This window comes from Panthera leo, chromosome B4, assembly GCF_018350215.1.
Source record: "Panthera leo isolate Ple1 chromosome B4, P.leo_Ple1_pat1.1, whole genome shotgun sequence".
In the NCBI taxonomy this organism is placed as follows: Eukaryota; Metazoa; Chordata; class Mammalia; order Carnivora; family Felidae; genus Panthera; species Panthera leo.
This window is the reverse complement of record NC_056685.1, coordinates 95,751,926-95,770,749: the sequence shown is the minus strand read 5'-3', so window position 1 is coordinate 95,770,749 and position 18,824 is coordinate 95,751,926. Positions and strand designations below refer to the sequence as shown.

General features: G+C 38.8%; 1 protein-coding gene across 4 annotated transcripts in view; it reads right to left on the bottom strand.

Annotated features, from left to right (window-relative positions):
* Positions 1 to 18,824, bottom strand: part of TBC1D15 (TBC1 domain family member 15) — a 100,826-nt gene that overhangs the window by 69,984 nt on the left and 12,018 nt on the right. The window contains exon 4 of one of the 4 annotated variants that reach the window (XM_042947185.1): positions 12,603 to 12,681. The exons of 1 other annotated variant lie outside the window; for it this stretch is intronic. In XM_042947185.1, the coding sequence (XP_042803119.1) occupies positions 12,603 to 12,641 (39 nt within the window). In that variant the 5' untranslated portion in view covers positions 12,642 to 12,681. Of the gene's footprint in view, positions 1 to 4,371; positions 4,498 to 12,602; positions 12,682 to 18,824 lie in introns of those variants that run through there. 2 more of the 4 variants (XM_042947186.1, XM_042947187.1) reach the window with 2 other exon arrangements.

Sequence of the window (18,824 nt, the reverse complement as noted above, 5' to 3'; positions counted from 1 at the left end):
ATTCTCTGTTCTACCCTTTAGAAACTAGTTTTTTGGGGGTTTTGCTTTTGGTTTTATTTTACTGTGGATCTATCATCCTTATAACGGATCGGGTTCCCTCTTTACTTGGGCCACTAAAAAACATAGAGCTAAACTGTGGCCCACTCCAGCAGTTTATTTAATAATTGTAGTATTTCCAGTTCCATTTACCTTTCTTATACTTATTTACTTCCCTTTTACCTTTTTTCTAATTTATCTTACATAACTATATAGCTCAAATCTTTGTGGAAAATGGCAGCAGAAACCAGCATTCAATTATATCCTAACCAATAATAACCTTACAATTTTTAAGGAGTCTGAAAGGTTTTCTTTAACATAGTAATAACAACAGCTAACATTTCTTGAGTACTTACTTGACACCAGACACTATTCTAAATGCTTTGCAAATATTAATCCTTTTTACCATTCCACAATGGAAATATTATTATCCCTCATTTACAAATGAGAAAAACAGGCACAGAGAAGTTAAGAAATTTACCCAAAGTAAAACAGCCATAAAGCAGTGGAGCCAGGGTTTGAACCCAATCAGGCTCCATCGCCTTAACCACTGTCCTACTGTGATGAGTTTTTCATTCATCAAAACTACATGATTTTTTAAAATTTTTTTTACATTTATTTATTTTTGATAGAGAAAGACAGAGCACAAGTTGGGGAGGGGCAGAGAGAGAAGGAGACAGAGAATCCGAAGCAGGCTCCAGGCTCTGAACTGTCAGCACAGAGCATGACACAGGGCTCGAACCCACAAACTGCAAGATCATAACCTGAGCCGAAGTCAGACGCTTAACCGACTGAGCCACCCAGGTGCCCAAAACTACATGATTTCTAAAACAAGGTATTTTTCAACTCCTAAAATAACAATGAGATTTAGAACAAGAGCTAACTTCAAAAATGAAGTTTACACCCATACCAAAAATCATATTATAAATCTTTAAAATTCTGCCATAACCTAAATAATGACTTGCAGAGAAACTGAGATTACAAATAACACACAACATCTACCATGTATTGGTAGATCTAATATATTTACTTATTGATCCTCCTCACAATCCCATAAAATAGGTACTATACCATCCCATATTACAAATGAAAAGACGGAAGCACAGTAAGGTTAGGTAATTTGACTGAAATCACTAGTAAGTATGAAGTTAGTTTTGAAACTGGTTTGGGTCCAGAATCCAAACTCTTAACTGCTACTTCACAACGCTTCTCTACATGACAAAGATTAACTTCCTCTATCACTTCTTACGCTCAAAGTACAAAGCAAGCAAAACAGAACTGTTAGAAGTTAGTCTACATCCTAGATCTCAACAATGAGAAATTCTAATTCAATAAGGCTGGGCTGTGGTCCAGCATCTGTATTTTTTTTAAGTACCACATGTGGTTCTTGTGAACCTTGGTTAATATCCACTGCCCTAGGCTTCTAAGCTTGACAGGTCTTAGCTGAACCTTTGGCGGGGGGAAAGAGGGGTGTGGGAATAAAGAAATACACATACATATACATATATACACTCACTCTTTCAAATATACAGACACACGTGTGTGTGTGTACATATTCTTCCCTATTCCCCTTTCCCAAAGGAACAAGACTAGAAAGTAGGGAAGCAGAAGATAAAGCCAGGAATGGAACATGGCCTTTTTTTTTTTTTTTAATTTTTTTGTTAATGTTTATTTTTTTGAGAGAGAGAGAGAGAGACAGAGCATAAGCAGGGGAGGGGCAGAAAGAGAGGGAGACACAAAGTCTGAAACAGGCTCCGGGCTCTGTGCTGACTGCTCATGCCCAGGGAACATGGGCTTTTATGCCAAGTTAAGCAGCCTTTAGTAGTATTTTAATGGAGACAGTAACAAAGATTTTGTTAAAAATAAAATTTAAGGGGCGCCTGGGTGGCTCAGTCAGTTGAGCATCCGACTTCAGCTCAGGTCATGATCTCCCCGTCTGTGAGCTCGAGCCCCACGTCAGGCTCTGTGCTGACAGCTCAGAGCCTGGAGCCTGCTTTGGATTTTGTGTCTCCCTCTCTCTCTGCCCCTCCCCCGCTCATGCTCTCTATCTCTCTGTCAGAAATAAACATTAAAAAAATTAAAAATAAAATAATATAAAATTTTTTTTAAAGGGGGGGAGGCACCTGGGTGGCTCAGCTGGTTAAGCATCTGACTTCAGCTCAGGTCATGATCTCATGGTTCGTGGGTTCAAGCCCCGTGTCGGGCTCTGTGCTGAAGCTCTGTCTCTCTGTCTCTCAAAAATGAATAAATCTTAAAAAAAAAAAAAAAAAAAAAAAAAAACTATATATATATATATATATATATAGTTTGTTTTTTTAAAGCTAGAGATAATCAGCTTTGTACATTTAGATGTATACATTACAAAAGAAAACCTCCAGTGGTAGTGTAGAGAGAGGATTGTGGGCAAAGAAACTGCAAACAAGGAGAACAATCTGTTAAGAACTCAAGACTAGAGGTAGACTAAAGGAACTAAGTACGGAGAATGAAGATGATGCAGAAATTTCAGAAATGTCTTTAAGGTAAACTAGAAAACTCAGTTCTTGATTAATTGTTGTTATTGAAATAGATGTCTCCAGGTTTGTTTTACATGCAACCACATGAATGATGATACCATTAAACTAGATCTGAACCTACTGAGGGAAGAATAAGTGGGTTCTGCTGGTCATGACAGTATCATTTAGGAGAGGGGCAGTTTTTGGCATAGAAAATGGTTTAGATGGAATGATGGTAATGGTATTGCAATGAGAATAAAGGAGGTGATGAAGTAGAGTTATGAAATAAAAGACTAACTTTAAGTCATATTATGAAAAAGAGTGGCTGGAAGGAAAGGGTGAAAAAAGTCTTACATTTCACAACTGGGCTTCATCACCTCAAAGATTCTCTCAAAATCAATCCACACCTGAAAAAGGGAAGTGTAGTTCAAATGGAAAGGATCCCTTCTTGGAAAGATCTACACTGGAACGGTCCAGACAGAATATCAAGCAGGATAACTTTCAAATATGTAATGAGTCAAATAGAAAATCAACAGCCACCGTGAAGACTTAAAAACCAACACAGCAATCAAAGAGCATGAATAATCCAAAAACTACAACCAACCTATCATTTAAAATAGCCAATACGCAGAAGTATGAAATCCTTCTTAATGCTTTTATTATTTCATGTAATCCTAAACAACTCCTATACAAACAGTAATAATTCTGGAAATAAAAAAATATGAAGGACAGAGAAATCATGCGTGCTCAGTTTCCCAAGGTCACACTTCAAAGTAACACCAAAACCAAGACCAAATGTGTTATTCTGCCAAGTCTAGTAGTCCATACACCAAACCACAAACGTTGCCAAATAATTCAAAATGGGATAAGGAGAGCAACATAGAGAAAATGACGGAAACTCAAAGAACAGAGGAAGCTATCGGCGACAAGTAAATATGTAGTCTTTAGTGTTCGATGAGTCATCACCAGCCCCAACTGTTTACGAAATACTCCTGCAGTGGGAAATGATGCCTGTGGCATGTCCTGACAGTCCTAAATAACAGGCATTAAAATATGCTCTCGGAAGGTGTATATGCACTATACAACGAAATCTCCTCCGCACCTAATCCTAGTTGCTAACTAGGAGGTGTTAAGACAGCATCACAGATACTTCCACAAGAACATCGTAGAGACGCCTAGGAAATAAATACCTTAACTAACGCCTTCCTAGACAAGCGTAGGATGGTGTAAATCTCCTGTTCCCTGAGTGGAAACACGCCCTGCTGCTCACAACCACCAGCCAACTCGGCAGTCTGGTAAAATGAATCCAATACACTCTTTTCTTCTAAGTGCCCAGCTGCACAGCACCTGTTTTCAGCTCCTCCCGAAAGGGACAAAGATGCCTTCAGCAGAGTGAAGCAGGGAAAGCCAGGGGCAAGTTAGATTAACGCCTCAAAGGAAGACAAAAAAAAAAAAAAAAAGAGAGAGACAGTGGAATCAGAAGAGTAGATCTAAAAATTTCCTAGAATTAGGAAAAAGTGAGCCACAAAAAAGAAAGGAACGAGGCAACTACCTGTTCCTTACAAAAGGCAATACAAATAAATGTCCCCTTGCTCCGGAGCAGTGCAGGGGAGAAGAGAGCCGAGGCCTAGTTGGCCTTGGAGCAGGAGCCGGTCTCTAATTCCCAGACTGAGCCGGCAATATCGAGAAAACAGCTGACACGACCAACTCCTCTCCTCTTACATCCGCCACACGCTGTTCCTGAGGCAGAGTGGCCTTCACGTCCCTCCCCGACCGGCCTCCAAGTAACAAAGCACCCCTGTCCCAGAGAAAAGTAGGGGCGTTCGCCGCGGCCGTTACTTACCTTCCCGCTCACAACACCCGCCGCCGCCATTTTTCCTTCGCGTGCTTGTGATGACGTAGCAGAGCCTCACGTGTCTCTCGGATTCACAACAACATCCGCCAAAACTAGGCTGATATCCGGGCGGGAAAGGGGCGGGGAGTAGCGGGAACCGCGCTGAGTGAAGGGGCGGGTGGGAGGAACAGCCTGACGCAGGCGCACTGAGTAGATTTCAGAGGCCGCTAGGGCGGAGCCTCTGGTGCGTTCCGCGCATGTACCAATTTATTTTTACCAGGAGGTAACCTAAATTGAAGTGTTTTTGCAGCGGGGTTTGCCTGGGACGAGACTCTGAGCCACTCACAAGCCAGTTCTGTTTGGTCTGATGGTAAGAACACAAATTGGGAGCCAGCAAACGTGGTCCTGGCTTTGTGGCCATGGGTAGGTCACACCTTCAGCTTCTGTTTCTCATCTGAAAATCAGGATAGTAGGACTGTGGTGAGGGTTAAAGGAATCCCCCATACAGAGACTTTCCCTTTCTGTATGTGACGTTTCTGAATATGAGTCTGCTCACTGCAACTCACACATGGCCTTTTGAGGAGGCATTTTGATAGGAATTGCGATAATACCACGCCCTCGTTGCTCCAAAGTCGAAAGCACATAGCTGATAGTTCCTCCACACTTACTTAACTGTGACGTGACACAAGTTTCTAAATTCATCCAAGCTTCAGGATGTAAAATGAGAATTACCCATGGATTGGTTGTACGGATCTCATGGGACAGTACACGTGTGTTAAGACGATTTGTTGAGATACTAAGATGTGATCAGTGCTGTAAAAGAATGCGGGGGGCGGGGCAGGGGGGAATGCCGGAAGATGATTGGGTACTACTCCTGATAGCTCTGGGACTTTCCTTGCCCCAGTAAAAATAAATGACCCATTTGTATCAAAACACCTGTACCCACTGAGGTACTTCTCTCTCCAAACTATAGAGAGAGGTTAGAGACTTGTGAGGTTAGTCGAATAAGTGGCAACCAAAGGGAATAACAGAAAAGGAGGGTTGAAATTTCTGTGAATATCAGGAACCTTATAAGTGAGGAAGGTGGCAAGACCTTCAAAAGGAATAGATGTATAGTTTCCATTAAAGAGGCTGCACACTAAGCATCACAGATTCCAACCATGGCCAAGACCCCATGCCTACGCTTGTCATTGAATCAGCAAAGCAGCTCACCACCAAGGGATAAATGAGCTGGGGAAGCAAGCATATTAGCAGTAATCAACACTGAGTGAAGACTTGAGGCCTTTCCCAAAAGTTTTGGGCTGAGTGAGACCCCCTAGAACCTTCATACCATCCTAGGTGTGGTGTGTGGATCCTTAATAGTGACCCACACTAAACTTTCCACCCACTCAGAGTAATGGGGTGTGGTTAGAGGAATGTTTTAATATGGCATTTCTTACACCTTGTGTTTCGGAGAAAAGTTTAAGCCCTTAGTACAGTGCCTCGAATAGTATATCCCACAAATGGCAGTTACTATTTATATAATAAATTTGGGAATTAAAGCCTTCTCATTGAAAACTTGGCATCCTAGTTTCATCTGCTACTTCCATGTTTTTAAGCCCCATCCTCTGGATGCCCCTTAAATGCTGGCACTACCCATGGGCTATCCTTGGGCTTCTACTTTTTTCCAAGCACTCTTCCTAGACTATTATCTTTATATTCTGACATCACACCTCATATGTGCTAATGACTCTGAAATATCTCCAGCCCAAGTCTCTCACTCTTTCCTGAAGCCTAGGCCCAACACCTACTGCCCACTGGACCTTTTTACTTGAATGACCCATCACACCTCAAAAAATTCCTAAATCTTTGCTCCTCAAAATGTAGTCTGCAGACCTGCAGTAGCTGGAAGCTTGTTAGAAATGCAGAATCTCAGGTCCCACCCCAGAACTACTGAATCAAAACCTGCATTTTCACAAGATTTCCAGTTGACTTGTATGCACATTAAACTTTAAGAAGCACAGTCTTAAATGAAACTTACATTTTGCTTTTGTTCTCTGAAATTCACTACCATTTCCTCAATTAGAGCTGCAGCCAGAACACAATTTCTCCACGAAGGTGTTGCTATCATGTTACCCAGTTCTGATGTGTCTTCTGGAGAGCTCATGGCAAACATCCCCCCATTGGGTCTCCTTCCTATTCCCACTACCAATCCTAGAGTTGAGGTCTCTGGTTACCTCTTGTATGGACAACTACTGTGGCCTCTTAATTCATTTGCTTTCTGCTTCATCCTTCCCCTAATCCATCATTCATAACCACACCAGATTAATCTTTCCAAAGCATAAATGTGATCATGTGAACTCGCTGCCTAAATTCCCTATGGCTTTCCATCTCTTCAAGAAAAGGTCTAAATTCTCCCGCATAACATGCAAGGCCCTTCATAAACTCTTCTTGCCTACCATTTTAGCTTTATTTCCCAACTCTTGCCACTCAGACCCAATTTTCCAACCACAGCCAAATATCTGTTGTTCCCTGAATACCATGCTGTGTCTGTCCCAAGATTCTTTGTAATTGTAGCAGATTGGCTTAATTTGGATCGTGGGACCATCCCTATACCAATCACTGTGGCCCAAAGTATATATGATATTCTGATTGGCAAGATTTGACTCATATGCCCACAGCGCCAAAGTACAGAGAATGAAAGGAAGGGTAATTCCCAGAGAAGAATTTAGGAACCATTCTACAAAAAAGGAGAATGGCTGCTAGGCAAGCCAAAGCAGACATCAATTACAGAGGATCCATCTTTGTGATCCATGGTATCACACTGTAAAATACTTGGTTTACTGACCTGCCTTTCTTTCCCTGGTAGGCTGTAAACTAATGGAAAGTATGGACTATGCTTTTCTTTGCGATGACCACCAAACCTGGCACAAACGCGAGACCCATAGTAGATACTAACCCTGGGTTTGTTTAACAAATTAACTCAATTCTCTGTTTACAAATGGCACAGTTATGCTTTACATTTAAGAGAAAAGAGACCATTTTCCTTCTTCGGTGATGTCCTCTGTATATATGCAAAGGGAAGAAACAAGGTCAGAATTTCAGTGTAGTTTGTTTTCTTGTTTTAGTTTTTTACTGTATTAGAAGAAAAAAATCATAGTACACTTACATGAAACAAATGGACATTTTTTTTAAAGAATCATGAATATAAATTTAATATAAATAAAGTTATGGTGTTCCCTATAACTTAAAATAATTACTGTTTTCATGGGAGTGAGTAATTTTATAGTCCTAAATTCACTCCCATAAACTATGTAGTCACTCCCTAACTATAACTTATCACTCAAAAAGTCATCACTCAAAAAGATGTAAAAGAATCTTAGGAAGTATCTTAAAGCAAATTTATACCTGGCCAAGACTTAGCAGTAGTCTCCCCATGTTCTCATTTGGAGAAATTGAGTCTCTTAGGAGATTAATGATTTGCCAAAGTGGCAAGCAGCTTAACGGCTGAAATTAGAGACTTCATTGCTGATATATGTCTTAGTCAGCTGTACCACACTATCAGCTGAAAGTGATTACTCACCTCTGTAAACTACAACATTTAATTACCCATTCAATTTGATTCCCTCTCACCTCAGTTTCCAACCGACCTATTTGTCTTTCAGGGCTAATCCCATGTCACACATCATCTATTAAGACTTACCAACTTTGCCACAACTCACTGACCTCCACCTTTCCTGAACTCTTACAACAGTCAGACTAAAAACATTGTTTTTGTGCTTAACTATACGAAGTAGGACCAAAGAGCTGACAGCCAAAGACTGTAGGACTTCTCTCTGGGTAAATTGACCAGCTGAAGAAATCAGGCCTATAGGTACCAACAGTTAGAAATCTCCATTGAAATTACCAACCACATCATCCTACAGTAAACACCAAATAGCAACAAACCCCACCTGTATACCTAAAGCTTTCAATCAGCTTTTGGTTTTAGTTCCTTAAATATGAACAGAAATCATTACCCAGTTAGGCTGAAAGGCAGGGGCCAAAATGAACAAACCAACAAAAAAAGTAATTTGATACAAACAATACAGAGAACAGAAGAAAACTTTCTAATTACAATAAATACCACTGAATTGTACACTTAAAAAGTGGCTGAAATGGTAAGTTGTATGTATATTTTACTACAATCTCTTAAATAATTAGAAAAATAGAGGAAAATATTCAGGATGTAGGGTGAAGCATAATTCTTAGACTTGACATCAAAATTATGATCCATAAAGGAAAAGTTGATAAATAAAACGTTATCAAAATTAAAACTTTTGCAAAAAAAAAAAAAAAAAAATTAAAACTTTTGCTCTGCAGAAGACTGAAAAGGATGAAAATAAAACAAGCTGTAGACTAGGGTAAAATGTTCGCAAACCACAAATCCAGCAAAGAACTAAAACCTAGACTTTATAAAGACCTCTCAAAACTGAACATTTTAAGAAATCCAATTGGTAAAAGAAATTGCATTAATTTTCTATTGCTGCTGTAACAAATTACCACAAACTTAATTGCTGGAAAACAAACATCAGATGTCAACCACAGATCTCACTGGCCTAAGATCAAGGTGGCTAGAGGCTTTAGAGGAAATTCTATTTCTGTGGTATAAACCCTTGACAGGTTGTTTTTTCTTTGTATGCAGGTGCCTGACTTAAGCTTTGACTGCAGAAGCATCCACTGCAAAGAGGCATCGACTTTGTCATTTGCAACATTGTGGATGGAGCTAGAGTGTATGATGCTAAGTGAAATAAGTCAGAGAATGGTAAATACCATATGATTTCACTCATATATGGAATTTAAGAAGCAAAATAGCTGAACGTATGGGAGGGGGGAAAAAGAGAGGGAAGCAAACCATAAAAGACTTTTAAAGATAGATAACAAACTGAGGATTGATGGAGAGAGGGGGGTGGGGAGTTGGCTAGATGGTTGATGGGTACTAAGGAGGGCACTTGTGATGAGCACTGGGTGTTGTATGTAAGTGATGAGTCACTGAATTCTGCTCCTGAAGCCAATATTACACTGTATGTTAATGTTTTGAATAATAGTAATTCATGATAGCTGCGCTTTGTTTCGTGGAGGAAAACTTTATTAATTATAAGGGAAAGGGAATATATAATTATAATAAACACAAAGAGGGAGAGAAGTATAGAGAACAAAGAAGGGTTGATATATCAAATCGGGTACTCACAACACTCAACCTTCTGGCTGAGGAAGCCCTGCGGTGAACAGCCCACAGCCCGGTTGGAGTCCCAGTTAAGGGTCCTGGGTGGAATGTCCTCCCTTCAGGTGACACTTCCTGAAGTGGAAGGTGTTCTCACCAGGGCAACATATACACTACCCCTGTGTGATTTATGGTTAGTCATTAAGTTTGCCTAAGTGCAGTCCTCGGCAAGCTGTTTTTTTCTGTTTCTTTTATCATATCTCACAATCTTAGGAGCCTTGGCATCTGCATATTTCTCTTCTCTCTATGATCCATTCCAGGGGCCCAGCCTGGTCTGGCTTAAGGAGGTGAGGCAAATTTAGCCCTCTTGGCGTCAGGAACAGAAGGCTCACTTCTTATCCTGAGGCCAGATACGGAATGAGTACAAGCCAACTAAGCCCCCATGATTGTATATGTGCGGCTCTGGGCAGAAATGCATGACAAGTCACACAGACAACATCTATACAGAACAATTAAGTAAATAGAATTTATACAAAAACTTGAAAAGAAAAACAAAGGAATCAACTTCAATGATGGCTATTTCAAATAAATACATTTCTAGCCACAGGACTAGATGAAGAGCCAGGCTACCTCCCCACACTGAGGTTCCTTTGTTTTAGAGGTGTTGGTTGATTTTAATAACTGTCCATTTATGCCACTTTGTTTTTTCTCTTCCCGCACTTTAAATTCCTACCTTTCAGTTAAGCGTCCAACTCTTTATCCTGGCTCAGGTTATGGTCTCATGGTTTGTGAGTTCGAGCCCCACATCAGGCTCTATGCTGACAGCTCTGGGCCTGTATGGGCTTCTCTCTATCCCTCTCTGCCCTTCCCCTACTTATGTGCATATTCTCTCTCTCTCTCTCTCTCTCTCTCTCTCAAAATAAATAAATAAAACTTAAAAAAAAGCTAGCAATATGCCATCTTTGCAATCTCTCCATCTCTGGTCTTTATTTTTTAGTCACAGCTCTCCCTGAAAGTTTCTCCACTTAAGGATTCATGGGATTAGATTGGGACCACCTGGATAATCCACACCTGGATAATCCAGGATAACTCAACTCCTGGATGAGTTTCCCCATCTCAAGTTCCATACCCTTAGCAAAGTGCCTTAGCTGTGTAAATATTCTGAGGTCCTGGGGATTATGGCCTGATATCTTTGATGGTCCATTATTTTGCCTATCACAGACATAAACAGACATTAAAAAAATTTTTAATGTTTATTTTTGAGAGAGAGAGAGAGAGAGAGAGCATGCATGAGTGGGGAAGGGGCAGAGAGAGAGGGAGACACAGAATCTGAAGCAGGCTCCAGGCTCTGAGCTGTCATCCCAGAGCCCGACATGGGGCTCGAACTCATGAACTGCGAGATCATGACCTGAGCTGAAGTCAGATGCTTAACCAACTGAGCCACCCAGGCACCCTATACATTTTATTAAAGAAGATATAAAATTGGCAAAATAAACACATAAAAGATACTCAACTTTGTTAGCCATTAGGAAAATGCAAATTAAATCTGCAATGAGATATCACCACATACTTATTACAGTGGCTAAAATAAAAAATAGTGGTAACACCAAATCCTTGTAAGGATGTGGAGAAACAGAAGCAAATACATTTCCAGTGGGAATATAAAATGGTACAGCCACTATGGGAAACAGTTGGGCATATAAACTAAACATATTCTTACCATATGACCCAGCAACTAACTGTATCTTGGGCATTTACTCAGGAAATGAAAACTACGTACACACAAAAACCTTTATGTTAACATTCATAGAAACATTATTTATAATATCCAAGGCTGGAAACAACCCAAATATCCTTTAACAGATGAATGATTAAGCTGTGATCCATTTATTCCATAAAACACTACATAGCAATAAAAAGTAATGAAGTTGATACATGCAACAACTTGGGTGGATCTCAAGATAATTATGGTGAGCAAAAAAAAAAAATCTCGAATTATTACTATGCTGTATGATTCTATTTACATAACATTCTCAAAATATCAAAATTATAGATACAGAGGACAGATTAGTGGTTCCAGGAGTTGGGGATTGGGGAGGAAAGAAAAAGGGGTGAGTATGGAGGTGCTGATAGTGATGAAATAGTTTCATATCTTTAAAAAAATTTTTTAATGTTTATTTATTTATTTATTTAATTAAAAAAAAAATTTTTTAATGTTTATTTATTTTTGAGAGAGAGAGCATCAGTGGGGGAGGAGCAGAGAGACAGAGAGGGAGGCACAGAATCGAAAACAGGCTCCAGGCTCTGAGCTGTCAGCACAGAGCCCAACGCGGGGCTTGAACTCACCAGCTGTGAGATCATGCCCTGAGCTGAAGTCGGACGCTCAACCGACTGAACCACCCAGGCGCCCCAATGTTTATTTATTTTTGAGAGAGAGAGAGTGCAAGCAGGGGAGGGGCAGAGAGGTAGGGGGGAGACCCAGAATCTGAAGGAGTCTCCAGGCTCTGAGCTGTCAGCACAGAGCCTGATGTGGGGCTCAAACTCACAAATTCTGAGATGGTGACCTGGGCCGAAGTCGGATGCTTAACTGACTGAGCCACCCAGGCGCCTCTGAATAGTTTCATATCTTGATCATTGTGATGACTACATGAATCTACACATGTGATAAAGTTGCATACTATGCACACTGTGCACGTACAATTACAAATAAGTGCATATAAAACTGGTGAAATCTGAGTCAATTCTGTGGGTTGTACCAATAACAATTTCCAGGGTTTTGTATCATGCTATAGTCAAATAAGAAATTACCATTGGGGAAAAGTGAGTGGAAGGTATATGGGATTTCCTGTGACCTTTTTTTTTTTTTTTTTTTGCAAATTTCCAAAGTTTGCATATTGGGTATTTTTAAATTCAGTTACATATTCACATACATATCAGTTAGGATACCTCGGCTGCAAATAGCAGACCACTCAAATAAAATTGCATTAAATAAGTGGATTTTGTTTTGTCTTACATAAAAATTCAAGAGATAGGGCAGTTTCAGGACTGATTGACTCACCACCTCAACATGGTCATCAAAGACTAAGCTTCTTGCCATATTTCTGCTCTTTCATTTGAAGAATGTGTGAGACTGAGACCTGAAACAATAAAAATTCTAGAAAAGGACACAGGCAGTAACCTCTTTGACAATGGCCATAGCAACTTGTTTCTAGGTAAGTCTCTTGAGGCAAGGGAAACAAAAGCAAAAATAAACTATTGAGACTACATCAAAATAAAAAACTTCTGCCCAACAAAGGAAACAATCAACAAAACTAAAAGGCAACCTACAGAATGGGAGAATATATTTGCAAATGAAATATCTGATAAAAGGTTAGCATCCAAAATATATAAAGAACCGGGTGCCTGGGTGGCTCAGTCAGTTAAGCGGTGACTTAGGCTCAGGTTGTAATCTCGTGTTTTGTGAATTCGAGTCCCACATGGGGCTCTGTGCTGACAGCTCAGAGCCTGGAGCCTACTTCAGATTCTGTGTCTCCCTCTCTCTCTGCCCCTCCCCTGCTCACGTTCTGTCCCTTTCTCTCTCAAAAATAAATAAACATTTTATATATATATATATATATGTATATATATATATATACATATATATATATATCTTATACAACTCAACATACACACACACACACACACACGCACGCACAATTAAAAAACAATTAAACAATTAAAATGGGCAGAAGACAATTAAAACATGGGCAGAAGACATGAACAGACATTTCTCCAAGGAAGATATACAGATGGCCAACAGACACATAAAAAGATGTTCATCATCACTTATCATCAGGGAAATGCAAATTAAAACTACAATGAGATATCACCTTATACCTGTCAGAATGGCTAAAATCAACAACATAAGAAACAAGTGTTGATGAAGATATGGAGAAAAAGGAACCCTTCTGCACTGTTGGTAGAAATTAAACTGGTGCAGCCACTGTGGAAAAGTGTGGAAGTTCCCCAAGATCTACCCTATGATCCAGCAATCACATTACTGGGTATTTACCCAAAGAATACAAAAACACTAATTCAAAGGGATACACACATTCCTATGTTTATAGCGGCATTATTTACAATAGCCAAGATATGGAAGCAGTCCAAGTGTCCAGTGATTGGTGAATGGATAAAGAAGATGTGATACAGATAGAGATAGATATATAATATTCATTAGATTTATAATATTCGTTAGATATAATATTATACATATAACATTCATTGTATATCTATATAGAGAGATGAATGATTATATGTGTACAATGAATATTATTAAGCCATAACAAAGAATGAAATCTTGCCATTTGCAACATCATGGATGGAGCTAGAGAGTATAATGCTAAGCAAAATAGTCAGATAAAGACAAATACGATGTGATTTCACTCATATGTGGAATTTAAGAAACAGATCAAATGAACAGAGGGAAAAGAAAGAGACAGAAAGAAATTAAGAAATAGACCCTTAATTATAGAGAACAAACTGATGGTTGGGGGTGGGGTGGGAGGAAGGGTTAAATAGGTGGTGGGAATTAGGGAATGCACTTGTCATGATGAGCCCTGGCGATGTATGCAATTGTTGAATCACTATTGTACACCTGAAATTAATATAACACTATGTTAGTTAATTGGAATTAAAATAAAAACTTAAAAAGCCAAAAAAAAAAAAGATGGGCTAAGAACTTGAATAGACATTTCTCCAAAGAAAACATACAAAGGGCCAACAGGCCTATGAAAAAATGCTCATTGTTATTAATCATCAGGGAAATGCAAATCAAAGCTACAATGAGTTATCATCTCATACCTGTCAGGATGGCTATTATCAAAAAGACAAGATACAAGAAATGTTGGTGAGGATGTGGAGAAAATGTAACTCTTGCACGGTGTTGGTGGGAATGTAAAATGATACAGCTGCTATGGGAAACTGTAAGGAGATTTCTCAAAAAATTAAAAATAGAACTACCCTATGGTCCAGCAATCCTTCTCTAGGAGTTCCAAAGAACGTCATTCCAAAGAACGTTGATCAGAATCTTAAGTAGATATTAGTGCTCTTACGTTCATTGCAGCATTATTCACCATCACCAGATGTGGGAAGAAGCTAAATGTACATTGGTAGGTAAATGGATAAAGAAAGTGTGGCGTATATGTACAAGAATACTATTTAGCCTTTAAAAAGAAGGAAATCTGGGTGTGTCTGGGTGGCTCAGTCAGTTAAGCGTCTGACTCGTGGTTTCGGCTCAGGTCATGATCTCACGGTTCGTAAGTTCTGGCTCTGTGCTGACAGCATGGAGTCTGCTTAGGATTCTCTCTCTCCCTCTCTGTCTCTGCCCCTCTCCTGCTCTCTCTCTCTCAAAATAAATAAATAAACTTAAAAAAATATTTAAAAAGATGGAAATGTGAACTATGTGGCAACATGGATAAACCTTGAAAACAGTGAAATAAGTCAAGTGAAGCTAAGTGAAATAAGCCACTCACAGATAAACAAATACTGCATGATCCTACTTATATGAGGTATCTAAAATAGCCAAACTCATGGAATCCAAGAGTGAAACAGTGGTTGCCAGGGGATAGGAGAAGGGGTAAATGGGGCATTGCTAATCAACATACATAAAGTTACAGTCAAACAAGATGAATGAGCTCTAGAGATCTGGCTGTACAATATTGTACTTATAGTTGACAATAATGTGTACTTAGACATTTGTCAAGGGGGTGAATCTCATGTTAAGTGTTCTTACCTGAATTTTTTTAAGTGAAATGGATAGGTATACTCTGCAACCCAGAAATCCCACTACTAAGTATATTCCTTAGTGAACCTTCCCCATGTTATGAAAAGTCATATATAAGAATGTTCACTGCAGCATTATTTGTAATAATAAAAACAATGTGAAAGAGCACCAAGGAAAGAATTTTATATAAGCTGTGGGATACTATACACCCATTCAAAGGGATAAACTAAAGCAATTTGTATTAGTATCGGTAGATTTCAAAACTAATTTTTGAAAATATTTTTATAATGTTTTGTCTAAAAAGGTTTTCAAAAATCTATGGCTCACTTATTTTTATGCACTGCTAGAAAATTGAAATCTTTTTGTCTTTTTCATCCTTAAATGAATTGTCTTTACTGTCTTACCATCTCCTTCTCTTTTCATTTGTTAAGAAATAATTTTCAAGCTGTTATAATAGGAAGAACAATACTTGTTTCCTGGCTTGTTACAAGATTGTATTTCCATTCGCAAATTCGTCATGGTATATTAAAACACAAATGAGGTAGCTATAATCAATAGCAGTGGAACTCTAAAATACAATTACAGTGCTTCACAATTTGACTGGAAATGACAGATTGTAATTTGGATTAAAGCATATTACAATTAATGCTAAATTGCCAATAGCGAATGCATTTAACCCCCTTCACACTTGTAATCAGTCAAGCATGAGATAAAGCATATCAGAGAACACAAATCATTACAAAATAAAAAGTACAGGCACTCGCAGAAGAAATAATGCAATATCCATTTCTGTTAAAGTCAACTTTTGTTTAATGCTTTTGTTTTGGAATGTAAAAGGCAATTCTCATGGTAAACCATTTCATCAGATTTACTCACAAGAACCTGTTAATTTGAAAGGAAAAAAAGTGCAATATATCTTATGAAATATTCTTTACAAAGAACTGGATTATAACATGTCCTTTACATGGAAAGCTCTTCTTTTATTGAAATGAATTTTCATAAAGAAAATAATAACAAAAAACCAAAGTACCTGTGACCAACGTTACATAACCTTTGATTAATCATACTTGTCTACTAATAAATCAAATGTGGTTGTGAGAATGTCTCGGGTAGTGTCAGTAGCATATGTTTATCCTGAGTCTATATTGAATCACAGAATATTGGAAATTTCCCTTAGGAATAATGATGCTATACTATTAAACTCATATACCCTCTTTCTAAGATGCTAAATTTCACTTTATGAATTTGAAATTGCATTCCAAGAATGAATTTTTCTCTGTATTGGATTCTGCCTATTACAAAGGTTATCATTCTACATGCAATTAATTATCCAGAATTGCTCAATATGCAAGCTCAAAACAAGGATTAAGTTAGCCTCTTTGTGGTGACAAATGAACAACACAGTATCATTTAATAAGAAGAATTAATCTGTGGTAGTACACAGTCTCCTAATGGAATTCATGTTCCTCTTTCTAATTCACTCTCAGAAAGTAATTTAAGGGTTGAAAGAACTGGTTGATAATTAACCTTTTAGAAAGCTTCAGGGAAGAAGAATGGTTTTTTATTTTATTTTATTTTATTTTTTAGTTCCTATTAGTGTCCCATAAACTAACCATTAAGTACTTACTTGGTTTTGCTCTTATGTCCCTTCGAGTGTCTGGATCCAATTACTAGTCATGCCTATAAAAACGCAGTAACAGGGTCTGTCTATGGCCCATTATTACTAAAGAGGACCTTAAGTAACCATTGGGGACATTTTGCCTCTCTCGAGAAGAACTTTGGACTTCCCTTGTAGCCTTGCCCCATTTCTCAAGGATTACCTATTCCAGTGGTTCTCAACCCTGGCTGTTAATTAAAATCACCTGAAGAATTTAAAAACTGTCTATGCTCAGGGTGCCTGGGTGGCCCAGTAGGTTGTTCATCGGACTCTTGATTTCAGCTCAGGACATGATCTCACAGTCTGTGAGTTCGAGCCCCCAGGCGGGCTCTGCACTGACAGCATGGGTTCTGCTTGGAATTCTCTCTGTCTCTCTCACTCTCACTCTCTCTCTCTCTGTCTCTGTCTCTGTCTCTCTCTGCCCCTCTCCAACTCTCACACTCATACACTCTTTCTCTCTCTCAAAATAAATAAATAAACATTTAAAATAAAATAAAGGGAAGAAAAGTAAAATAAAAACTATCTGTGCTCAATCCTTAGCCCTAAGATTTTTGGGAATGGGGTGTAGGTATCAGTATGGAAATTCTCCAAGTGATCTGAATGTGCACGCAGGGTTGAGAACTATGTCCAATGTTCTTTCTTTATGCTTTCCTTCCTTTGTCTTTGGCTTAAATTTAACATTTTCAAACTTACTTTAGCAGCAGAACTATTTTTATTAAGTTTTTTATTTTAATTCCAGTATAGTTAACATACAGTGTTATATTAGTTTCAGGTGTACAATATAGTGATTCAGTAGTTCTATATATTACTCATTGCTCATTATAATAAGGGTACTCTTACTCCCCTTCACCTATTTCACCCATTCCTCCCACCCACCTCCTTTCTGGTAACTACCTTTTTGTTCTCTATAGATAAGAATCTGTTTTTTTTTTTCTCTCTCTCTTTTCCTTTTATTTGTTTTGTTTCTTAAATTCTACATATGAATGAAGTCATATGGTATTTGTCTTTCTCTGACCTATTTCGCTTAGCATTATATTCTCTAGCTTCATCCATGTTGTTGCAAATGGCAAGATTACATTATTTTTTATGGCTAAGTAATATTCCAGTGTGTGTGTGTGTGTGTGTGTGTGTGTGTGTGCGCGCGCGTGCTATGTCTTTTTTTTTTTTTAAGTTTATTTTTTTGTTTTGAAAGAGAGATATCATGAGCAGGGGAGGAGGGGCAGAGAGAGAGGGAGAGAGAGAGAATCCCAAGCAGGCTCTGTGCTATCAACACGGAGCCCAGTGTGGAGCTTGAACTCACAAATCATGAGATCATGACCTGAGCCAAAACCAAGAGTCAGATGCTCAACCTACTGAGCCACCCAGGTGCCCCAACATCTTCTATATCCATTCATCTATCAGTAGACACTTAGGCTGCTTCCATAGTTTGGCTATTGCAAATAATGCTGCAATAAATATAGGGGTGCAGAACTATTTTTAAGGAATTCTAATAATACAAATTAAAGGTATAAACAGGGTGATGGTTAATTGTATGTGTCAACTTGAGTGGGCCACAAGATGCCTAGCTAAAACATTGTTTCTGGGTGTATCTTTGAGGGGGTGTTTCTGGATGAGATTAGGATTCGAATTGATGGACCCAGAAAAGTAGATTGCCCTCCCCAGTGTGCTTAGGGATCATCCTATTCATTAATGGCCTGAATGGAATGAACAGTGGAGGAAGAAAAATTCATCCCATTTTTCCTGTCCCTCTGCAAGAACTGTGAATTCTCATCTTCTGCCCTGGTACTGGGATTTATACACTCAGCTTCCCTGGTTCTCAGGCCTTCAAATTCAGACTGAATTACACTGGCTGTGTGCCTGTC